Source organism: Syngnathoides biaculeatus, chromosome 8, assembly GCF_019802595.1.
Source record: "Syngnathoides biaculeatus isolate LvHL_M chromosome 8, ASM1980259v1, whole genome shotgun sequence".
Taxonomy (NCBI): domain Eukaryota; kingdom Metazoa; phylum Chordata; class Actinopteri; order Syngnathiformes; family Syngnathidae; genus Syngnathoides; species Syngnathoides biaculeatus.
Window position 1 is genome coordinate 18071132 of NC_084647.1, and position 17829 is coordinate 18088960.

At 41.2% G+C, this 17829-nt stretch overlaps 1 protein-coding gene across 3 annotated transcripts in view; it reads left to right on the forward strand.

The window, feature by feature from the left end:
* The window catches only part of fndc3a (fibronectin type III domain containing 3A), a 69751-nt gene extending 52983 nt beyond the window's left edge, over positions 1–16768 (forward strand). For all 3 annotated transcript variants that reach the window (XM_061827048.1, XM_061827049.1, XM_061827050.1), the window contains 10 exons: positions 590–708; positions 2797–2902; positions 4781–4956; positions 5409–5522; positions 9604–9753; positions 10323–10651; positions 10868–11080; positions 11912–12078; positions 13337–13461; positions 13650–16768. In XM_061827048.1, coding sequence (XP_061683032.1) covers positions 590–708; positions 2797–2902; positions 4781–4956; positions 5409–5522; positions 9604–9753; positions 10323–10651; positions 10868–11080; positions 11912–12078; positions 13337–13461; positions 13650–13976 — 1826 coding nt within the window. In that variant the 3' untranslated portion in view covers positions 13977–16768. The remainder of the gene's footprint in view (positions 1–589; positions 709–2796; positions 2903–4780; positions 4957–5408; positions 5523–9603; positions 9754–10322; positions 10652–10867; positions 11081–11911; positions 12079–13336; positions 13462–13649) is intronic.
* The last annotated feature ends 1061 nt before the right edge of the window (positions 16769–17829 follow it).

Consider the following 17829-nt stretch of genomic DNA (forward strand, 5'->3'; position numbering starts at 1 on the left):
GAAGAAGGGTAGACAGAGTTTTAGGTGGTCTCAAAGCAAAACTCAGCATGACATGAACAAATGCAAAACATGTTTTTGAGTGAATTAATTTAAAATCTTTCACAAAAACTGGTTTGAAAACAAACACTAAAATCCACGAGTGTAACTTGTTAGCTGCCTCAGTATGAAATACTGATTGTTTCACTTCACTGAAGTTCCGTGTAGTGTCAGTTGAGGCCCGGAGTTGGAGGGAGCCCGTCTGACTCCTCAATATCGCCAAACCCTCATTCACGCAATATAATCATATTCAAAATGTGGCAGTGAGGTGATTGATTGTTGGTTTTAACAAACTTAGAAACACTTTGTTTGCTGGCGTTGTTGGGCACAAGTTGTTGGGGTTTTGGCTCTCTCTCTCTTTTTTTTTTCTTTTTTTTTTTTTTTTTTTGGGTCGACGGAAAGTAGGCATTGAAACTGAGAACCAAAATTTGTAAAGTCCCTGGATTCTTGAAGCCCAACCCTAATCATTACATTCTGTCTGCATCGAATTTAGATGCGTTCATTGCTACTTCAACCTTGTAATTAAAAATGCATTTCAATTGTGTTTGTTCAGGTTTGTCATGGGAGTTGGTTTATTCAGGCCCAGCCATGGAGCATGTGTGTGATGGCCTCAAGCCTGGCTGCTCCTACCAGATGAGAGTGTACTGCATTAGCGAGGGGGGGCAGAGCCCGGTGAGTCATTCATAAACAGACACACACACACTTTCATTCTCATGTTTGTATGGCTGCTTTTTGATGTGAGGTACACTCAAGAAAATGGTTTGATGTATAAGTCAGGGGACCATTATTAGATTTTCCATTTGGTTGTAATTTCAACTTTAAAGAGGTCAGTAGTCTTATTTAAATCTGGGTTGAAATGTCTGGCCGCATTTTTTCTATATAAGTAAACATTCTTATGCTTCAGAATGCCTCTGCTTCAGCGGCTTTGGAGGTGGTGTGGTCCGGTACCATGACTGTTGTATATTTTTTTCCACTTTTTGTCCATGAAATGTCTGTGTCCCGAGTGGAGTCCCTCGGGGAATTTTTTTAGGTCCACTACCAATCATTAACAACAATTTAACTATTTAAAATATATCACAGATAGAGTTGCATATCTTTTAAATCCCACAAATCCAAACCAGTAGGATCCTGAGTATAATCTTCTTTTCCTTCCGGCTTGTCTCGTTAGGAGTCGCCACAGCGTGTCATCTTTTTCCATCTAAGCCTATCGCCTGCATTTTCCTCTCTAACACCAACTGCCCTCATGTCTTCCCTCACAACATCCATCAACCTTCTCTTTTGTCTTCCTCTTGCTCTTTTGCCTCGCAGCTCTATCCTCAGCACCCTTCTACCAATACACTGACTCTCTTGCCACTCGACATGACCATCGAAGTCTGCTCTCTCTGACCTTGTCTCCAAAACATCCCAACTTTGGCTGTCCCACTAATGAGCTCATTTCTAATCCTATCCAACCTGCTCACTCCGAGCGAGAACCTCAACATCTTCATTTCTGCCACCTCCAGTTCTGCTTCCTGTTGTCTCTTCAGTGCCACCGTCTCTAATCCGTACATCATGGCCAGCCTCACCACTGTTTTATAAACTTTGCCCTTCATCCTAGCAGAGACTCTTCTGTCACATAAGACACCTTCCGCCAGCTGTTCCAACCTGCTTGGACTCATATGCAGCCCTATGGGGGCACAAGGCAGTGCAGTCTGTAGCCTGGTCCCAAGACCAAATAAATGCGGAGGGTTGCTTCAGGAAGGTTATCAGACTTAAAACCTTGCCTGACAAATATTAGTAGGAGTCCTGGGTCTTACATGGTTGAATTCTATTCTATCTTCTATTCACAGGGGATAGGTAGCGTGAGCCTTGGTGCAAATAAAAGGACTAGTAATTGACACAGACAAATACGGGGAGTCCTCGATCTACAGATGAGATCCGTTCCTACGCTGGCGACATAATCCGGATTTTGGCGTAGGTCACCGTTAAAAGGGAAAATTTACGATGACAGCTGGGATTGACTCCAACACTCTCACGAACCTCATGTGGATAGCCTCTCATTCAAGATGTAACTCTTCAACATACTTCCATGACATCAGTTACTCCTGTTTTATTAGTCAGGGCTTTCCCATCATCGTGTGGAATTATTCCCTGTTGTATTAAGAGCACGCATAAATGCAATTTTAACTTTTTGCTAAGGAGAGATTTAAAAAAAAAAAAAAACGCCAGCGGGTGAATTTGTGAAGAGCGAACGACAAATTTGCAGCAGTTCATGCTACAAATGACGAAACGAGCTTTAAGTAACAAATGAGTTGTATTTGCTAGGAAAAGGTCATAAATTATTTATCATTATTAGTATTAATCTTGAACTATTTCTTATAAATAAGCTATATGAAAATGTACATAAATGCAACCTGTTTTAATTGTTGAGCACTGCAACGACTCCTCTATGATGAAACAAAGTCTGCTAATTGATGAACCCTCCCAGGATGTTTTTCCCTAATTAGTCTCCTCTGCAGATGCTCCACGTTAATTTGTGTGTCGGCAGTTAGCGCGTGCGTTTATTCATGAGTGCCCTTGCAAGAAAACATGACTCACAGTGGCAAGCGGGTGACATAACGCTCACATGTTTGTCCTGAACCTGTGGTAATCATTTGCTGTGCAAGAGCTGAAAAACGTTGCTTGGCATTTTGAACATTTTATAATTAATTTGGGGGGGGGGGTTGTTTGGGGTTTTTTTTTTGTTTTTTTTTTTGTTTTTGTTTTTTCTTCATATGCAAGCTGTCAGAGACCCTGCAGGTCCAAACTCCAGCAGTGCCTCCTGGGCCCTGCCAATCCCCCCGACTGGTGGGCAAGCCCAAAGCCCGAGAAGTGCAACTGCGCTGGGGTGAGTCATTTGCTTTTTTTTTGCGTGGGATGTTTTTCACGCTTTCTTGATCAATTGCATTAAACTCTCATAACTCTTGACGGGGGCAGCATGGTGGAGTAGTATTTTTGTTCATTTGTTTTATTTTCCTGCATACTCGGCCTTCCTTCAATATTCCGTAAACATGAATGTTAGATGCAATGAAGACTAAAAACTGTAAGTGTGAATGCTTCTTTGTTTATACGTGCCCTGCAATTGGCAAGGAGACACACTTACCGCTAGGCAAATAAAGGCAGTTGCCTGGAGCCCTAAGATTTCCCGGCTAACTTATTAACTGTCAGCCATTTTCAAAGCAGAGTTGCACATATTGACAGCTATTTCAGAGAATTTTGACGGCTGTTTCAAGACCACACGAAAAAAAAGTGGTTCCTGTATTTTGCCATTTTAATGTAATCCGCTCTAAAGCATGGGTTTGTTTCATGTAAAACAGAAAAAACAAAAAGCAGGTAAAACCACCCTTTTTAATGACTTTGACAGTATGTTTTCCTTTTCTGACGCTTTAAACTCCAAAGCACAATTCAATGAAGTTCAGACATCTTGTTAAACCTAAATAAAAACAGAATACAATGATATGCAAATCCTTTTCAACCTATACTCAAGTGAATACACTACAAAGACAATATATGTAGTATTCAAACTTATCAACTTAATTTTCAGTAGAAAATATTCACTCATTATGAATTTGATGCCTGCAATATTTTTCTAAGAAAGCCAAGACGGCATGTTTACCACTGTTGCATCATATTTCCTCTAAAGAACAACATTTGGAGCTGAGGGTACTAATTGTTGCTTTGTAGATGGAATTCATTCCCATTCTGGATTGTTTTAAAATTTCTTTTGGTCTTTGGTATGGGGTCATATTTTGCACATCATAATGCACCACACATTTTCAGTAGGAGACGGGTCTCGACTACTGGCAGGCCAGTTTACTCCTCAAGGTAGTAACCTAGCCACACTATTGCAAGACGTGCAGAATGTAACTTGGCATTGTTTTGCTGAAATAAAGAGGGATGTCGCTGAAAAAGACATTGCTTGGATGGCAGCATATGTCGCTCCTTTTCCTGTATGTTCTTTCAGTATTAATGGTGGCTACACAGATGTGCAAATTACCGAGGCCATGGGCTCTAACATACCATCATTCCATCACAGATGTTGAATTTTTATCTTTGTGCTGCAAACATTCTGATGGGTCTTTTCCTTGCACCAGAGGACATAATGTCCATGATTTCCAAAAATTTGAAACGTGGACTCATCAGACCAGAGGACAAAATAAGGTGCATTAATTCCAGTGAAAATTATTTATCCATGTTCTGTTGAGGAGTATAAATTTAAATGGGTAATTTAATTTGTTCTGCTCGTAAATAATTTGCAAAACAGTGTAAATATTTTTATATTGTGGTAATACACTGATGCGATTGTTTTTGAATGAGGTCAATCGTATGGTTGGGGTGATGCTGAAAATTTTGCGGTTTTCCCAAGGTAAGAGTTGGCTGCTGGCCCCTCTGAGTCGAACAAATGATCAAATCATCTCAAGAGAAGCCTTTGTTTTTTACTTTTTTGTTTTAGTATTAATCAACCGGTTTTGTCTGCTACTACTTATGGAAAAACTTGTTCAATATATCTCGAGTCGAGTCACTGTCAAGCTTGTGTTCATACAAAACTATGGTATGCCAAATCCTGGGCTGGCGCAACAGTCTGAAACGTTTGGTTGGGCCAGTGCTACTGGTATCAAGAACGCTGTAAGAACGCCGGTGTTTGACCCTGGGAATACATTTCCATTATTCCTGATGTGGGAAGAATTGCTTCACTTAAGTCAATTTCTCCAACCACATTTCGCAGCTACTCCTCAAGTGGATGGCGGCAGCCCGGTGTCGTGCTACATTGTGGAGCTGAGCGGCCCACAGTCGGAAGAGAGCAGGGAGGTTTACCAGGGGCCCGATTTGGACTGTTCTGTTGGGGGCCTGTTGCCTGGCAGGACCTATGGCTTCCGGCTCAAGGCGGGAAACAAAGCTGGGGTGAGAATGACACTACACTACATCACATTACAATGTTGTTTTTGGCAGCCATTGTAGTTTTAGTCTTTGTTGACAAAAATGCGTATTCGTCCTTATCACAGATTGAAATGACTGGATTGTGACAAGTCCAGTTTTTGTCATTTTTTTCACAGCTAATAAAAATAGTAATTTGTATTATTTAATGATACTTTATTTTAGCAAAATACTAACATGTTGAGAGAGTAAGATGGCCTTCACTATCAAACGTTTTGATAGCTTATTAACGACATGATTGGCACCCACACTGTAATTCAGCTTTTTTTTATCTTTCAGAGCATCTTCAATAATTTTAAATGTTTACAGTGTGTGGGAGGAGTTAAACCACCAATGATAAATGCGAGTTCACTGTGCAGGCACTCACACCTACAGAGTAATCTGATTTTTAAAATGTGATTTTTGTTTTATTGTTTTAGTTTGGGCCTCTCTCCGAGCGCTATGATGTCACCACTGGTCCCGGTGCCCCCGAGCAGTGCAAGGCTCCTTCCATCGTGTGCAAATCACCCAGCTGCGTTGTGGTCAGTTGGGAGGTGAGGCGATTTTAAAAAAAAAAAAAAAAAATCACAACATTTGCCAACAAGTAATGGCCCTTGTTTCCATTATTTAGATTGAATTTAAATTGGCACTTGCAAGGGCACTCATGAATATGGATATGATTACATGTCAATACTTTGGTACAAATGTCCAGCTTCACTTTGAAATGAGTACGTCAATACTCTTGAGCTCATCGCTGTGGCATTCATCAATGTAAAATAAGAAATAGCGATCTTCTTCTTCTTCTTTTCCTTTCGGCTTGTCCCGTTAGGGGTCGCCACAGCGTGTCATCTTTTGCCATCTTAGCCTATCTCCTGCATCTTCCTCTCTAACCCCAACTGCCCTCATGTCTTCCCTCACCACATCCATAAACCTTCTCTTTGGTCTTCCTCTCGCTCTTTTGCCTGGGAGCGCCATCCTCAGCATCCTTCTACCAATATACTCACTCTCTCGCCTCTGAACATGTCCAAACCATCGAAGTCTGCTCTCTCGAATCTTGTCTCCAAAACATCCAGCTTTGGCCGTCCCTCGAATGAGCTCATTTCTAATCCTATCCAACCTGGTCACTCCGAGCGAGAACCTCAACATCTTCATTTCTGCCACCTCCATTTCTGCTTCCTGTTGTTTCTTCAGTGCCACCGTCTCTAATCCGTACATCATGGCCGGCCTCACCACTGTTTTGTAAACTTTGCCCTTCATCCTAGCAGACACTCTTCTGTCACATAACACACCAGACACCTTTCGCCAGCTGTTCCAACCTGCTTGGACCCGTTTCTTCACTTCCTGACCACACTCTCCATTGCTCTGTATTGTTGACCCCAAGTATTTGAAGTCGTCCACCCTCGCTATCTCTTCTCCCTGTAGCCTCACTCTTCCCCCTCTACTTTTCTCATTCACGCACATATATTCTGTTTTACTTCGGCTAATCTTCATTCCTCTCCTTTCCAGTGCATGTCTCCATCTTTCCAATTGTTCCTCTGCATGCTCCCTGCTTTCACGGCATATCACAATATCATCTGCGAACATCATGGTCCAAGGGGATTCCAGTCTAACCTCATCTGTCAGCCTATCCATTACCACTGCAAACAGGAAGGGGCTCAGAGCTGATCCCTGATGCAGTCCCACCTCCACCTTAAATTCCTCTGTCACACCTAAGGCACACCTCACCATTGTTCTGCTACCATCATACATGTCCTGTACTATTTTAACATACTTCTCTGCCACACCAGACTTACGCATGCAGTACCACAGTTCCTCTCTTGGTACTCTGTCATAGACTTTCTCTAGATCCACAAAGACACAATGTAGCTCCTTCTGACCTTCTCTGTACTTTTCCACGAGCATCCTCAAGGCAAATAATGCATCTGTGGTACTCTTTCTAGGCATGAAACCATACTGTTGCTCGCAGATACTTACTTCTGTCCTGAGTCTAGCCTCCACTACTCTTTCCCATAACTTCATTGTGTGGCTCATCAACTTTATTCCTCTATAGTTCCCACAGCTCTGAACATCCCCTTTGTTCTTAAAAATGGGACCTAGAACACTTTTCCTCCATTCTTCAGGCATCTTTTCGCCCGCTAGTATTCTGTTGAATAAGTTGGTCAAAAACTCCACAGCCATCTCTCCAAATTGCTTCCATACCTCTACCGGTATGTCATCAGGACCAACTGCCTTTCCATTTTTCATCCTTTGTAGTGCCTTTCTGACTTCCCCCTTAGTAATCATTTCCACTTCCTGGTCCTTCACTCTTGCCTCTTCAACTCTTCCTTCTCTCCCATTTTCTTCATTCATCAACTTCTCAAAGTATTCTTTCCATCTATTTAGTACACTACCGGCACCAGTCAACACATTTCCGTCTCTATCCTTAATCACCCTAACCTGCTGCACATCCTTCCCATCTCTATCCCTCTGTCTGGCCAACCTGTAGAGATCCTTTTCTCCTTCTTTCGTGTCCAACCTGGTGTACATGTCTTCATATGCCTCTTGTTTAGCCTTTGCCACCTCTACCTTTGCCCTACGTCGCATCTCGATGTACTCCTTTCGCCTCTCCTCAGTCCTCTCAGTATCCCACTTCTTCTTCGCTAATCTCTTTCCTTGTATGACTCCCTGTATTTTGGGGTTCCACCACCAAGTCTCCTTCTCCCCTTTCCTACCAGATGACACACCAAGTACTCTCCTGCCTGTCTCTCTGATCACCTTGGCTGTCGTCGTCCAGTCTTCCGGGAGCTTCGGTTGTCCATCGAGAGCCTGTCTCACCTCTTTCCGGAAGGCCGCACAACATTCTTCCTTTCTCAGCTTCCACCACATGGTTCTCTGCTCTACCTTTGTCTTCTTAATCTTCCTACCCACCACCAGAATCATCCTACATACTACCATCCTATGCTGTCGAGCTACACTCTCCCCTACCACTACTTTACAGTCAGTAACCTCCTTCAGATTACATCGTCTGCACAAAATATAATCTACCTGCGTGGTTCTACCTCCGCTCTTGTAGGTCACTATATGTTCCTCCCTCTTCTGGAAATAAGTGTTCACTACAGCCATCTCCATCCTTTTTGCAAAGTCCACCACCATCTGCCCTTCAAAGTTCCTTTCATGGATGCCGTACTTACCCATCACTTCTTCATCGCCCCTGTTTCCTTTACCAATATGTCCATTACAATCTGCACCAATCACAACTCTCTCGCTGTCTGGGATGCTCAGAACTACTTCATCTAGTTCCTTCCAGAATTTCTCTTTCAACTCTAGGTCACATCCTACCTGTGGTGCATAGCCGCTAACCACATTATACATAACACCCTCAATTTCAAATTTTAGTCTCATCACTCGATCTGATACTCTTTTCACCTCCAAGACATTCTTAGCCAGCTCTTCCTTTAAAATAACCCCTACTCCATTTCTCTTCCCATCTACTCCGTGGTAGAATAATTTAAACCCTGCTCCCAAACTTCTAGCCTTACTACCTTTCCACCTGCTCTCTTGGATGCACAGAATATCAACCTTTCTCCTAATCATCATGTCAACCAACTCCTGTGCTTTTCCTGTCATAGTCCCAACATTCAAAGTCCCTACACTCAGTTGTAGGCTCTGTGCATTCCTCTTTTTCTTCTGACGCTGGATCCGGTTTCCTCCTCTTCTTTGTCTTCGACCCACAGTAGCTGAATTTCCACCGACGCCCTGCAGGTTAGCAGTGCCGGGGGCGGGCGTTGTTAACCCGGGCCACGACCGATCCGGTATGGGATTCTTTAGATGAACGCTCATATTTGTTTGGCACAGTTTTTACGCCGGATGCCCTTCCTGACGCAACCCTCTGCATTTATCCGGGCTTGGGACCGGCCTACAGATTGCACTGGTTTGTGCCCCCATTGGGCTGCATTTAAATAAGAAATAGCGATATAGGGTGGGAAAACTTCTTTTTTTTTTTTTTTTTTTTTTTTTTTTTTTTAGCTGATTGATTTTTAATTGCATTTCTATATACATAATGTCCACACAAGGACATCCATGTTTGCATCTGGATTATTTTGTTATCCGATATGCAGTATGTATATATTTTTACTATTTTCAGATTTACATATTTAGTTTATTTTTTTATTACTTTATACTCATGTTTTTTTTTTTTTTATTTGCTAAGCACTTTGTGTTTTAGGTGACTATTTTGCATCAATTTCTAATTAGTTGCATGTTTTTACATTTATTTTTGTATTTTTCATTGTGCATTTATTTCATAGATTTTTATTTTGTCTTTTCAAATTATGATTAATTTATTTTTGTACACTGTTGATTATTTTATTTTCTCAGTATCTTTTTAAAAATTACATGTTTACTTTTTGTATCATATGTTAAAAGATATTTTATCTATTATGTAAACAGCACATCATTCTCCTGATTTGAGGTATTTTCCCATCATTATATATTGTAGGGTTTATATGTGAAATAATTTTATTACTGTACATGTTTATATTTGAAAAATTTGGTTCACACACACCATTGCTGTAGCCTTTCAGTGTCATTATTCTGTAATAACATGACAGCAACTCGAGGATTTCCAATTTAATTACCGGTATCTTCCTCTTCCAGGCCCCACCTTGCAATGGAGCTCCGGTGACTGAGTTTCGTCTGGAATGGGGGGCCGCCGAAGGCAGCATGCAGGTTTGCTACAGCGGAGCGGCCGTCAGCCACGAGATGAAAGGCCTGTTGCCCGCTAACAACTACTTCTGCAGGGTGCAGGTACGAAGAGAGCATAAATTGGCAGGCATTTCCAACAACTGTGCTATATGAGATCATTAGGTGTGCCACAGAAAAGAATACAATTTCCCGGACTCTGTCCAAAACAAATTTATTTAGAGTCTCGTGACAGACATGTCTACTAGAAGGCAGAAGATAATTTACTCGTGCCTCCTGGCATGAGAACAACAGAATAGCTTTGCATTCAATTAAAAGATTTAAGTATGTCTGTCGGTAAACTGAAGTAAAAGCAGCAACATCCGGCAAGACAAAACATTCTTTTGATGACACCACAAATGACTCCTACATGTGTTTTGAGCAACTGAGAAAACGGTAAAGGACCTGGATAGTTTCAGCCTCCTTCTCTCCCATTGTATTTTGAACATGCGAAGTTGAAAACGTTATTTGAGGTTTGGTCGAACTGTGGCTGTAATTTACATTTCTACGTCCCTTACTTTTTCGAAGTGGCGTCTGACTTTATTGTCCTCAAAACTGAGGCAGTGACGCTTTATAGATCTTTGCTTATATTGTACTACTATCTGGTGGACAACTAGAGTCTTGCATCTTCCCAGGCTTTGAATGTGGCAGGTGTAGGCCCCTTCAGCGAGGTGGTCTTATGCCAGACTCCCTGCTCAGTCCCTGCTGCCATCTGTAACATTAGCGTCATGAAGGAGTCCGAGCTCATCAGGTTTGGTGATCCCGAGAAGAATGAGGAGGAAGGCGTCAGAGTGCCGCCTCTCTATTCACCATCCACTTGCTTGGGCATCTGCTGGGACCCCCCCTGCGACCACGGCTCTGAGATCACATCCTACCTGATCGACCTGGGCGAGCGCCAGCCAGTCCTGGTCGGCCCAGTCACAAAACATGTCATCCAACACCTGCAACCCGACACCAGCTACAGGTGGGACTTTCCAGCTACGAATTATTTGGGCAGATGCTTGAACAGATTACCGGTAATGGTTTAAACATTAAGATTAATTGCAATGGCGGAATGTATTCAGCATATAACGAAATCCAGTTTTTCTTCTCTTTTCAGAAAAGATGGGTTGCACAGGGAGGAAAAAGATTTTTTTTTTAATAATGAATGGCTAAGTAACGACTGCATTTTATCTCTCAGGATGCGAATCCAGGCTCAAAATAGCTTGGGCACGGGACCTTTCAGCCAGACATTTAAAGTGAAGACCAAGCCCCTTCCCCCGCAGCCGCCCCGCCTGGAGTGCGCCGCCTTCAGCCACCACACCCTCAGGCTCAAGTGGGGCGACGGTCCAGCGAAAGCCGCCGCCTCAGACCCCCTCCAGTATCATCTACAGACGGAGGACAAGAGTGGCAGGTCTGTACTTTAACAATTGAACCCAGCCAGTCTCACACATTTCAAACCATTCCCAGGTGTCTCAAAGGAGACAATTTATTATTCAATTTGTTCATAACTCAAAACATTTTCCGGGTGTCTTTAAGTTAACGTTACATTTTTGCATAAAGGAAAAAAAAGGAAACGTGTTTTTACATGACTTATAGCAGTTCATGGGTGTTTTAAAGGACATATTTTTACACAAAATAAAAGTTTTCAAGTGTCTAATGCATAAATCATGGCAACTTTACACTAATGGAAAACATTGTAAAAGTGCCTTAAAGGAAACGTGACATTTTTATACAAAAAACGGTTCTGTCTTCGACGATACTTTTTCACACAAAGTTCAAACATAACCCATGTCTTAAAGGGGATTTATTCATTTTTTTCCCATAATTTAAAACTGTTCCCAATTGTCTTAGTTTTTTTTTTTTTACACGAATTAAAACTGTTTCCAAAGTGTTTAAATGAATTACTGTAATATTTTTATGTAAATTTTAAGTTTTGCGGCTTCTCAAATGAGACATGGTGTGACAATTAGATACAAATAAAAATTTATCAGATTTCTTAGAAAGGTGTCAAATCTGACATTTTCACGCAAAGCCTAAAGAAAAAGCAAAAATGCATTTGTGGTTCTAATCATTTACATGTAGGCCTTCCCACTTTTGTGGTTTCCATGTCCTGTTCTATAGTTATTTTCGTGCTTTTTCCCATTGTTGATAGCACTGTACCAAAGTAGTTGTTTCCCCCCCCCAAAGTGCCTAAAGGTGGCTATTGTCACTTTCATGCTCTCTATGTGCATTGTCATTCCAGGTTTATCTCCTTGTATGAAGGAACATGCCACACCCACAAAGTGCAGAGGCTTAATGAGTCTACCTCCTACGCGTTCCGCATCCAGGCCTTGAACGAGGCGGGCTCTGGGCCCTTCTCCGCTGTTTACACCTTCACCACCCTGCGCTCTCCGCCAGCCTCCCTCAAAGGTAAGCATCCTTGTGCTTCCTGTTGAACTCCTTATCTTCCACGTGGGGATTTTTTTTTTCTCCCTAATATTCCTCTCTTACAGCATCCTGCATTGTTAAATTAGACTTTTTAATTGATCTTAAGTAGAGCCACTCGCATTTTGAGGAACTCGACAAGTCATTGTTTCACATTCCTAACAGTCATACAAGTGTAACTAGCGCTAAAGACAGTGGTTCTCAAATAATCGCCTAATACCACCTCCAAAATACTTGGCTTTCCAAATACCATATCATGGCAAACACTAAAATGAAAAAGTGTAGGCCTTGTCATTAAAAAAAAAAAAAATAGTTTTATTTCTGGAAGTATATTTAGTATTATTCTTAGGCACTGTAACATGATGCACTTTTGAACATTAAAACTGCACTAAAAAATTGTGCTTAAAATAGGAATGAAAAAATCCTAGCATTACTTCTACAAGTGTCTAAATAACTCATTGAAAATGTATTGAATTAAAAAATGTTCCTCAACAAAATATGAAAAACTAAGCAAAATGTATTCATTGTTGTTTGGATAATTACAACTGAACTGAACTTACATGTACTTTACTCTGCTCTATTTGAACATTATGTATTACGTTTTTATACACAGTTTGAACCAAATCTACTACTGTACTAAAATAATGATTAAATTAAAATGTACTACACAAACGTTCAATAAAAATGACACCTGAATGAAAATGTGAAAAGAAACCCGTGAATGAGATTAAATGCAAATGTATTGTACTTTAAAGTTAAATAAAATTATACTACACTAGATTTTACGAAACATGTTAAGCCATCAGAATCCTCTTCATTGGCCGAGTTTGTGAAAACGCGCGAATTTGTCTGTGGAATTTGGCGCCACTCGACTATGAAAAGATACAGCCGCGATGACAAAATTAGAAATATAAATAAAACATTTAGGAAATAAGAACACAAGTATAAAGAGTCATTGAGCAATGAAATAGTAGAAGTCATGTAGTAATTCTGTTGTGCCGAGAGTCACAGCACTTAAATGGCAAGCAGGAATGAACAACAGATATTCAAATAACGCAGAGGGGAAAAGCTCAGAATGGAATGTAGTAATTTTTATGCACAGTTTCAACATTTAATTCACTTATTCTTTCATGTCCCACTAAATTTGTTGTGGTAGTAGTGCACGTTTGCGTCTACTAACGCCTGAACGTCCGTTGCGCGTCCCCACTCGTGTGCTGAGTTTATGTTGTGTGGTCGGCGTCAGCCCCAAAGGTGGAGCGAGTGGACGACAGTTCCTGTGAGGTGAGCTGGGAGGCGCTGTTGCCCATGAAGGGCGACCCAATTGTCTACACTCTGCAGTTCATGATGGGAAACACCGACTTCAAGCAGGTACTGACCCGCTGCTCAATTGTTCTCCTTTGACGCCTTAGAAGTGGTTTGTAATTGACTACAGATTCAACAATGTGCCCACAGGCGCATTACACAAATGTCGTTAAAGTCACGTTTCGGCATCTTGACAAAATAACATGTTTGAGATGTAATTTCGTCTTATTGGCCCGCTGTTCCTTCCTCACCAGGCGTACAAAGGTCCTGGCACTTGCTTCACAGTGCAGCACCTCCACCCCAACAGCGACTACCGCTTCCGGGTGTGCGCCATCCGCCAGTGCCAGGACGCGCCCGAGCTAAGCGGCCCCTACAGCCCCACCGTGACGCTCGCCGTCCAGCGGGGGGGCGACGCCGCCCCCTCGGCGTCCTCTTCCTCTTCGAGGGTGGCTGCCTCGTCGACGTCGGGCCAGGCTGGCCGCAGCCTGACGGACGAGCAGTGCGCCTTCCTGCTCCTGATGGTGTTCGCCATCATCGCCATCCTCATCGCGTTCGTCATCCAGTACTTTGTCATCAAATGAGCGCCGCCAACAGGGCACCACGGTTGTAACAGCTTTATTATTTTTTTTTTCTTTTTTCACACTTTCTCCATCTCTTGCTTTCCACCTACGACGACCCGTGGGGGCTTCTCGTGACGTAAAAGAGTATATACTTTACTCCTAAAAATGAGGGATAGTGGGTGAAATTTCTGGATGATCCTAAAATGCCCTGAAACTCTTAACGGCTGGACTTAATTTGACCAGTAAACTTTCAGTACTTTTTGCACAACTTGCTTTTCTCCAACAAGAAACTGAGCTGTAAATTTCCAAGTAAGTCTGCTTCTATGCCTTTCTGTGATTCTTCCAGTCTCTCTGCGGCAGACACTCTTAAGATCAGTGGGTACTTCCTGATCCGATGTTCTAAGATTGAGGCGGGCACTGACATTCTACCATGGGTGTCAAAAACTCATCACTTGTGGAAAGGTCAAATCACCTTGTATTATTTTGATGGCAAATTCAAGTACTATAAAATCACAAACTATGGAAAATAGTGACCACCAATTTTACAAGTATTTTTTTATTTCTGCCCAGGTGGATTTGGTAGGGAAAAACTGCACTTATGACACATAGTTTTAGTTATAGGGCTACAAAAACAATATATGAGAGGCTGCTACAAAGAGACCGAAATAGTCACAGGCATAAAATTTGATGTACGTCCTTGGAAATTTCAACTTATGAAGTTGGCTTTTCAGTTTCTTGTTCCAGAAGATGATTTGTAAAGCAGCAACGCTGTGCATGTAGCACGTACACAATCATGAAACCCGTGTTACATAACAGACTGTACTCGAACTGTGTTCTCATGGGGCTAATCAATAGTATTAGATAGCATACTAGCTTTAATAACATGCCAGTAAAAACCAGTACTTGGGGGACAAAAAGCTACATTGGGAAAAATCAATGGCATACTTGCTGTGAATGCATGTTAGAAAGTAGCAAGTTGTGCAAAAATAACAAACATTGAACAGCTGGACATTCCAAATTTACCAAAGGACAAATTTGGTTCACCTGTAAATAATAGGTAAGGTAGGTAATAAGTGCAGTGTTTCTCAAAATTTTTGCACAAACGACCACCGAGGAAAAAGGCTCTTCAAGCAGCACCAACATTTTAAACTTGTACCTAAATACGTGACTGTCTAAAAACATTTTTAAAGATGAAATCCAAATGGAGTGTCCTCTGAACTGAGAGTCACCGTTGTAGCGCATTTTAGATTTGTCCTAAAAGTCACCCCTAAAAAGGCCAAAATCCCAAACATTTTCTGAGTACTGTACATGTGTATGATCCTTATTTATATTTGCAGTCGTGTCCATTATGAAGCTATTTTCCCATGGAGAGAGATCGTTTGTGGAGTGGCGGGGGGGAAGGGACCTGCTGCTGGTGCCAGTGAATTTGCACAGTTGGGGGCTGGAGGACCACATGAAGGGACTTATAATAAAATCCCCAAAATATATATAAAAATAAAAACCAGGCTGGATTTTACGCAGTGAAAATCCAAATTCTAGAAGGTTAGCACTTTTTTTGTTTTTGTTTTTGTTTTTTTTTTTTTTGTTTTTTGTTTTGTTTTTTTTTTTTGATCATGTGGGGGGATGTTCAAGCATGCAAAAACGTGAGCGGAGAAATCCTATTTTTGTACAGCGTAAGCGGTGGGAGATGACAAAGTGCTTGGTCGAATAGAAAGAAAAATAGTTATACTTTTTTTTTTTTTTTTTTTTAACTCTCTTGATAATGGTGGTGGTGGTGGTGGTGATGATGCTGTAGCTTGTTTTTACATTCACCAAGCAGCTGCTTGTTTTCGGAGTTCTTTTTCAGCGCCCTCACAGAAAATGTTTTTTTTTTTTTTTTTTTTTTTTTGCACCTTAGTCCGGGTCTGCATTTTACGTGGCACACTTTTAAAAAAATAATAATTAGAAAAGTTGTCGTCGCTGAAACAACTGAGAAAAAGTCAGAAAAAAAAAAGTAGAGGCAAAAAACAAGTTGTTTCAGAGGCCTTAATTGGGGGGAAAAGAAATCTTAATTTCATGGTTTTTTTTTGGTTTTTTTTTTTTAAAGAGTTGGAAAACACTACAGTTTTTATTTCCTTTTCATTCTTTTTTCTACCTTTTATTTGACATCAGTAACGGGGAGGTAAATTGTAGTTGTCTGTGCATGTTTTGTTTGAAATTTTGTTTTTATTTTGGGCTCGTGCAGAATTATGTGTGAAGTATATTTTTTTTATATCCTATGTAATAATATAAGTTGAGGTAAATAACGATATGCTGAGAGCACCCCATCCGTTACATTATTACTTCTGTGTACTGCGAAATCGTTTAAGACTTGTCATTAGTCAGAAAATTGCAACTGTGTTACTAAATAAAAAAAAAAAAAAAATTATGAGAAATCCATAGTTATCTTGCATAAATTGTCGATTTGATTCCTCAAACGTCCTTCCTCTGTCTCAGTCTCTCTTTTGATAGCAACGTGTGCCATTTAAACGTCAGCTGTTCGGTTTGGGGAGGTTCAAAAGAAAAAGTGACCAAAAAAAAAGTCAAAATATGCACAAAAATGGAGAAAGAACCATTTTTACGTCATTTTAATCTTTGCAGTTATACCTCATACACCTTACATTCCAAAAATGACTAATTTGTTATACGATACATACTTAGCGAGACATATCACTTTCCAAATGTTATGTGGGTGGGGAAATGTAATCATAGAGATGTATTTAAAGTTTATATGTATAGCCATGATATCTACAACAGAAAATCTCATGCACAATAAAAGATTTATTGTTCTTAAATGTCTGTCTTTTTTTCCCCATATGAAGTATTGTCAACAAAAAGCATGTACGATGTAATTTAGCAGTTTCACCACTGAGTAAACTTTTTTTTTTTTTTTCAGGAAAATGTCGGGCAATTTTTACCCATAAGAATTTTTTTTATTTTTTTATTTATTTTTTTTTAAGGCCACAATACAGTCGGCCCTGGGACACAGAAAGTCGCCTTCCTGAGTAGGATGGTGACAGTAATTGTAATTGAACTGATGAATGTGGCACCTTCAATCATCTGGAAATTGCACCCAAGGATGAGCCAGACTTGTGGAGCTCCACAATTTTTTCTTTGGTTTCCTGGATGATTTCTTTTAATTTTATTCCCTTCATTTCAAACAAGGTGTTTGACGTGTGGCCTTCAATAGATCAGGAGCTTCCAAAAGCCATGACCTCATCATCTTTGCTTCCCCATGTTCTTTGCAGACGTGACCTACACTTAGCTGCTCATCCTCACACGGATCTGTGTGGAAGTACTCAATAAGTAACACCTTTTTAAAATAAAAGCACCACAGTTGTATTGCATGCACGGCATAAATGCTATGGACTTAGGAACACTTCAGGAAACCAATACCAGGTAATACAGTTGGGCGCTACAACACCCAGAAACGCCTGAGCTCATCTGAGATGGACCGATATAAACTTTTAAGCACCTTGGTGACCTCAAGCACAGAGAAAGGAAAGCCCGCCTCAGAGAACCCAGACTCTGCTTCCTCATGGGAGGGTGTGTCAGTGGTGTCGAGGTCTTGAGGAAATATTCACCCCACTGGCACACAGCATCCCTAGTCGAGGTCAATGGCGTCCCATCCCCACTATACACAGTGCTCATGATCCACTGCATCCCCCTCCCGAGTCAGCGGATGGTGAACCAGAATTTGCTCGAAGCTGTCCGGCAGGCCTCATTGAAGTACTCCTGTGCCTGAGTTTTTGCTTCAGCGATTACCAAAGCTTCATGCCGCTTGGGTACCCGTCGCAGAACATGGTCCATTTGGACTTGATGTCCCCTGCCTCCCCTGGAACATGAGCAAAGTTCT